Here is a 7,694-nt window from a genome sequence, read left to right as displayed (position 1 = left end):
ATATATATTTTTCTATTATGCTGTTTTATATTTGTAAGTTCCCACAATTCTCCTTGAAACAATTGATTTTGTTTGTTAGAGAGAAGGCAGATAACTTAGATATTTGGGGTAAGATTTAAGCAAACTTAAAAATTACGTATTTTTTATTTATTTTGAGAGAAAGAGAGAGAGAACATGAGTGTGGGAGGCACAAAGAGAGAGGGAGAGAGAATATCCCAGGCAGGCTCTGCACTGTCCATGAGGGCCTGACTTAGGGTTCTATCTCAGGATATGCTTAACCAGCTGAGCCACCCCCCGCTGCCTCAACAATGAGGTATTTTTAAAAAGCAGAAAATTAGGCTGTGGACGTTTGTTATTTTCTTAAGAATTAATATAATTTATAGATTTCCTAGAATACAAGCAAGGTATTCTCTCTCTCCCCTTTCTGTCCCTCCCTCTCTCTCTTCTCTTTGACTCCCTCCTTCCTTCCCTCCCTCCCTTCTTCCTTTCCTTCCGTCCTTCATCTCACCCCTCCTTTATTTAATTTTTTACTATGCTAAAATATATATAAAATAAAATTTACCCTTGTGTCATTTTAAGAATTCACTGGCATTGGGGTGCCTCAGTGGCTCAGTCAGTTAAGCATTTGACTCTTGACTTCAGCTCAGGTCATGATCTTGTGATTCCTGAGATAAAGCCCTGCTTTGGGCTCTGCACTAACAGTGTGGAATCTATTTGAGATTCTATCTCTCCCTCTCTCTCTGCCTCTCCTCTGCTGGTGTGAGCTCTCTCTCTCTCTCAAAATAAATGAATAAATGTTAAAAAACATAAAATAAAGTATTTCTCAAAATACTAATTAAAAAAATAATTCACTGGTATTAAGTGCATTCACAATGTCGTACAATTATCACCACTCTCTATTTTTGGAAATACTTATTGTTCCAAGTACAAACACTATATCCATTAAACAATCACTCTCCATTTCTTTTCCTCTGGCAGTAACACTTTCACATTTTTTCTCTCTAAATGTGGCTGTCTTTCTTTTCCCCATCTTTTTGTGACTGGCTTATTTTACTTAGCCTAATGTCTTCAAGCTTCATCTATATTGTAGCATGGGTTGGGGTTCCCATTATTTTAAGGCTAAAGAGCATTCCATCATGTGCATATGCCAAATTTTGTTTTTCTCTTCATCTGATGACATCACTTAAGCTGGTTTGGCATTTTGGCTGTTGTGAATAGTGCCTCTATGGACACAGCGTACAAATATCTCTTTGAGACTTGCTCACAAATCTTTTGGGCATATGCCCAGAAGTAGAATTGCTAAATCAGGTGGTAATCCTATTTTTAATATTTTGAAGAACCACCACACTGTTTTTCCTTATCTCTGCACTGTTTTTCCCCCCAAAACAACAGTACACAAGAGTTCCAATTCCTGGCTAACATTTCTGTTCTTTCTTCTTTTCTTTCTTGAAAATAACCATTCTAATAGTTGGGATATGGTATCTGACTGTGTTTTCATTCCTATTTTCCTAATAATTAGTGATGTGGAGCATATTTACATGTGCTTTTGGGTCATTTGTATGTATTTTTGTTGAAAAGTCTATTCAAATACTTTTCCTATCTAAAAAATAGCCCATTTTAAAAAATTGGGTTGTTTAGTATTGTTGATAAAGCAGAGAAGTTCTTTATATATTCAAGATATGGGTCCCTTATCATATATATGATTTGCAAATATTTCTCAAATTTCATGGGTTGCTTTTCATTATATTGATTGTGTGCTTTTATGCACAAAGTTTTTGATGTTATGTTATTCAGTTTATCGATTTTCATTTTTCTGATGTTTAGTGGTATATCCAGTAAATCATTCCCGCATCCAATGTCATGGAGCTTTTCCCTTATGATTTTTTCTGAGCTTATAGTTACAGGTGTTACACTTAGGTCTTTGATTCATTTTGGATTCATATTTGTATACGGTGTAAGAAAAAGGTCCAACTTCATTTATTTTGCATGTGGCTATCGGGTTTTCCCAATGCCATTGTTATGCTCTTTCTCCATGAGAGGTTTTGGCACCATTGTTGAAAATCATTTGACCATGAGAGGATTTATTTCTGGATTATATTCTACTTCACTGATCTAATCTATTTCACTGGTCTGATCTACTTCACTTGTCTCCAAGCTACTACCACACTAATTTTATTACTGTAGCTTTGTAATAAATTTTGAAGTAAAAAAAAAGTGAGCTTTTCAACTTTGTTTCTCTTTTTCAAGATAGTTTGGCTATTCAGTGTTTGTTAATGGATGGACCCCATTAGGATGGATTTTTCCACATCTGAGGGAAAACATCATTGGAATTTTGATGGAGATTGTATTGAAAACATCATAGTGATTTTGATACAGATTGCATTTGACAGAAATTGTATTGGATACTATTGACATCATGCCACTATTAAGTCTTCCATTCCACATACATGGAAAGTCTTTCCACTAATGTGCATCTTCTTCAATTTATTTCAGCGACACCTTTTTAGATTTCTGTGTACAACTTGTCATCTCCTTGGTTAAGTTATTCCTAAGTATTTAATTCTTTATGAATCTATATTAAATGCAATTGTTTCCTTAATTAGTTTTCAAGTGCCACATTGTTACTATACAGAAATATGACTTGTTTTTGGTTACTAATTGTACGTCCTGAAACTTGGCTGCACTTTATTATGTATAACATTATTTTGTGTGATATTTAATGTTTTCTAATACATATAGTGTTTCCAATACATATAATATCATGTCATTTGTTAACAGAGGCAATTTTACTCCTTTTCCAGTTGGGATTAATTTTTACTTTTTTTCCCCTTGCCTTTCTTATTAGCTAGGACTCTGTAATATGTTGAATGGAAGTCATGAAAGTTGATATCTTTGTCTTGTTTATACTTAAAGAGAAAAATTTTCAGTTTTGTATCATTGAGGCTGCGATTAGATATGGGTTTTTCATATATGACCATTAAAACATTGAGGTGCTTTTTTAATATGTAACTTTTTTGAAGATTTTTTCATGAAAGTTTATTAAATTTTTCTTTCAAATACTTTTATTGCATCAGTGAGATTAATCACATGTGGTTTAATCTTCAGTTAATGTAATTTTTGCATTGATTAACTTTCATATATTGAACCATCTTTGTATTACAAGAATGAATCACATTTGGTTGTGGTATACGGCCCTTTTAATGTTCTATTGGATTATTTTTACTAGTATTTATGTAAGGATTTTTACAGCGATATTCATCAGAGATAACAGTCTAATGTTCTATTTTCTTGTAGTGCTTTATCCTGCTTTCTTATCAAGCAAATGCTGGCGTCATAGAGTTAGTTTGGAAGCGTTCCCTCTTCTTCATTTATTTTGTTAAATTTTGAAGAGTATTGCTGTTTATTTTCTTTTTAATGTTTGGTAGAATTTACCAGTAATGACTGCTGGTTTTCAGCTTTTAATTATTTGGGAGATTTGATTACTGATTCAATTCCTTACTAGTTTTACTTTCGTTACTGTGTCATACTTTCTATCTCTTCAGGATTCAGGTTTGAGAGGTTGCATTTTGCCCAAACTTTATCCATTGCATTTAGATTTTCTAATTTTTCAGTGTACGGTGTCCATAATATTCTGACAATATCTTTTTATAACTTACTTGAGCCTTCTGTTTCTTTTTTAGTCTACTTGAAGGTCTGTCAATTTTGTCAATCTTTTTGAAGAACTAACTCTTAGTTTTATTCGTATTTTCTATTATCTCTTCTGGTCATCTCTGCTCTCAGTATTCTTGTATTCTTTATGCTAGTCTCAGATATAGTACATTCTTATTTTCTAGTTTCTTAAGGTAAACATTTAGGTTGTTGGCTTCAAGATCTTTGTTCTCTTTAAATACAAGCATTTATAGCTCTAAATGCCCCTTACCACCCTGATTTTCACTGCATCCCATAAGTTTTATTACATCGTGTTTTCCTATTCATTGTTCTCATTTTCTAAATCCCTTATCATGTCTTCTCAGAACCATTGTTTAAGGGTTTATTGTTTAACTCCCAAATCTGTTAAGACCTTCCATTTTTTTCTTCTGCTACCGATTTCTAATTTAATTCCATTTCAATGAGAAAGATATTTTGTTTTATTTCAAAGTTTTTAATACTTTTAAGAATTGTTTTGTGACTACACACATGGTCTGTTGTAGGGAATATTCCACGTGTATTTGAGAAAACTGTGTAATCTACTGCCGTTGCATGTAGTGTTCCCCAAATGTCTTTTAGGTTCAGGCTTTCTGGCAGTGATGACCTTCCCACAAAGACGTGACTCTCGCAAAGGACCTCCTCCACCTATCCTCAGAAGAGGAGAAGAGCAAACACCAGAAGAAATGCCTGGTGCCGAACCCCAACACCTACTTCATGGACGTGAAATGCCCAGGATGCTGCAAAATCACCACAGCCTTTAGACGTGCGGGAATGGTAGTTTTGTTTGTTGGCTGCTCCACTGTTCTTTGCCAGCCTACAGGAAGAAATGTAAGGCTTATGGAAGGACGTTCCTTCAGACAGAAGCAGCACTGAAAGCACCCTGAATCAAGACGAGTGGGAAACGATCCCAATAAAAGATTTTGGACACACAAAAAAAATGTCTTTTAGGTCCAGCTTATTAATAATATCATTGATGTCCTCCATATCTTTTATGAACTTCTGTGGTTGTTCTATCCATTATTTAAAGTAGGATATAGGAGTCTTCCACTACTATTGTAGAGCTTCCTATATCCACCTAAAAGTGTGCCAGTGTTTGCTTCAGATCTATAGGAGCTCTGATCTTTGGTGCGTATATGTTCATAATTGTATCTTTTGAAGTAAGGCACTGTCATCATTATGTAATAACTAAATTTGTGATTTATAGATGGTTTTATTACATTTCTTTTAATATAACCACTCCTATTTTTATTTGGTTACAATATTCATGGAATATCTTTTTCCATCATTTTATGTTTAACCTATGCTTTTCTTTAGATAAAAAGTGAATTTCTTATAGATATCATATAGCTGGATACTGTATTTTTTAAAATTCATTCTGCTAATCTATACCCATTAATTGGGGAGTTTAATCTGCTTAACTTTAAAGTAATTGATGACAGGAACGGACTTAAATTTTTTTTATTTTTTAAAATATTTTTAGAGAGAGAGAGCAGGGAAGGGTCAGAGAGAGAGGGAGACACAGAATCTGAAACAGGCTCCAGGCTCTGAGCTGGCTGTCAGCACAGAGCCTGATGTGGGGCTCGAACCCATGAACCATGAGATCATGACCTGAGCTGAAGTCAGACGCTTAACTGACTGAGCCACCCAGGTGCCCCTCTCTCTCTGTTTTGACTTTGGACAATTTAGATTACAGGGTGTCTCAGTGTGAGTCTCTTTGATTTTTCCTTACCTTCCTTTTGTTAGCTTCTAATATTTGTATTTTTGTATTTGTCCCTTCAAATCTGGAAACTTTCCAGCCATTACTTCTTCAAGTCAGTTCTCTGCCCTTTTCATGCTCTCTCCTTCCAAGACTTATATACACATGTGAAGGTCAACTTGATGGTGCCCTATATGTCCTTCAGTTCTGTCCATTTTTCTTTTTTTTTTTTTCCTTTTGCTCCCCAGACTCAATGATTTCAAATGATCTGATCTCAGTCTCTGACTTGTTATTCTAAGTGTTCTAGTCTGCTGTTGAACCCCTCTACTGAATTTTTTCAATTCAGTTATTATACTTTTCATATTCAGAATTTTGTTTTGGTGCTTTTAAAAAAATAATTTTGATCTCTTTGCTTATATTCTCATTGTGTTAATATATTGGTTTTTAAAATATGTTCAGTTTCTGTTTTCTTTTAGCTCACTAAGCATATGTAAGAAAGTTTTTCAAATTCCTTCTTATTTAAGTCAGGAGGCTGAATTTTCTTCGGGTCAGTTCCTGATTTATTTTGTTTGTATAAGTGGGTGTTATTTCCCTGTTTCTTTGTAAGTCGTGCAATATTTTTTTGAAAATTGGGTATTTGAAAAACAACTTCCTCAAACTTTGCAATCTGGCCTTCACTAATCAGCCTGCCATAAATGTGCAGGGTCCTTTTAAATGACTGTGCAGAACGTATCTTCCCTGAATCTGTGAGTGCATTGCCTCCCCCCCACACACACAGTTCTCTATTGTACATTGCTATTTTGAAATGTCTTAATTTTCCTAAGAGTATTTATTACCTTTGTTTCTTCTTCTTATACTCTGCCCACACTCCCAACCTGGCAAGCATAAATATGCAATCTCCCTGCATCTCTCTTCTACCTTAGTGTCTTCCATTGTTCTTAGTGTCCTTCATTCTGGTATTCAAACTGCCACCATTTTCATCAGGGCTCCATGTTAGGAGAGAGAAACCCGTCTCCTGGGCAGTTCTTCAACAAGCCAGAATGCACAAGCAAGCTTCATTTCTGTATTTCCGTCCTGAGGAAGAAGCCAGGGCCTGTGACCATGCCACATTTTTTGGGCAATGAATGGGGTAAGAGTAAAGACAGCAAAAATGCCAAAAGTTCCCTACCATGCTGAATGTGGCTTTCTTGCATTGAGGCAATCATTTAAGTGCTGCAGCATCTTGACTGATATCTAGTGTTCCCACAAAGTTACTTTGGTCTTTATGTTGTTTGTTTGGTATTTTCATGGAGAAATGAGGGCCTGGGACTTCCTAATCCACAATTTGCTGAGGTCCTGTAGTGATACATTTAGATTCCCTTCTTATCTCTTTTCATGAATATTCTATAGATATTTTCTTTTCAGTTACCATGGGGATTACAGAAAGCATCCTAAAGTTAAAACTGTATAATTTGAGCTGATGCTAACTTAAGTGTAACCTCATATAAAAACTCTACTTCTGTGCAGCTCCATTTCCCAACCTCCCTTGTTTTTCTGTTACTGATGCAACCCATTATATCTTCATACATCATGTGCTTAATATCACGGATATATAAACATTTTTATGCATTTGTCTTTTAAATCCTATAGAAAATAAAAAGTACTAGTAAAATATTAATTGCATTAATGTAATATGCTATATAATATCAATATGATAGCATAGTAACCATAACACTGAGTTTTATATTTACACTGAGTTTATATCTTCACATGTGTTGGATTTACTGTCTAGTATCCTTTCACTTCAAACTAAAAGATGTTCTCTTATTTCCTCATAAGATAGATTTATTGGTAGTCGGCTCCCTCAGTTTGTTCTTTATCCTGGAATATTTTGATTTTTCTCTCAGCTTTGAAGGGCAGCTTTAATGGATATAGAATTTTTTTGTTTTGTGAAATTTTTTTCCTTTAGTACTTTATATTTTTTAATTTTTTAGTGTTTTTTATTTATTTCTGAGAGAGAGAGAGAGACAGCATGAGCAGGGGAGGGTCAGAGAAAGAGGGAAACACAGAATCTGAAGCAGACTCCAGGCTCTGAGCTAGCTGTCAGCCCAGAACCCAATGCAGGGCTCGAGCCCACAAACTGTGAGATTATGACCTGAGGCGAAGTCAGACGCTTAACCAACTGAGCCACCCAGTTGCCTCTCCTTTAGTGCTTTAAATAGATCATCCCACTTCCTTCTTCTCTCTAAGGCATCTCATGAGAAATCAGCCAGTAGTCTTACTGAGATCCTCTTGTATATGAAAAGTTCCTCTCTTGTGACTTTCAGAATAT

At 35.0% G+C, this 7,694-nt stretch overlaps 1 protein-coding gene across 1 annotated transcript; it reads left to right on the top strand.

Moving 5' to 3' along the window:
* Window positions 1-4,299: 4,299 nt before the first annotated feature.
* Window positions 4,300-4,560, top strand: LOC120225810 (40S ribosomal protein S27-like; the record flags this gene model as incomplete). The annotated part of the gene is made up of 1 exon (XM_039223997.1): window positions 4,300-4,560. A coding segment is annotated over one exon (261 nt), but the record flags the coding sequence as incomplete, so codon positions are not given.
* Window positions 4,561-7,694: the final 3,134 nt, after the last annotated feature.

This window comes from Hyaena hyaena, unplaced genomic scaffold (assembly GCF_003009895.1).
Source record: "Hyaena hyaena isolate Hyena2069 unplaced genomic scaffold, ASM300989v1 scaffold_1518, whole genome shotgun sequence".
In the NCBI taxonomy this organism is placed as follows: Eukaryota; Metazoa; Chordata; class Mammalia; order Carnivora; family Hyaenidae; genus Hyaena; species Hyaena hyaena.
Note: the sequence above shows the minus strand (reverse complement) of the source record. Positions and strands in the feature narration are given on the sequence as shown.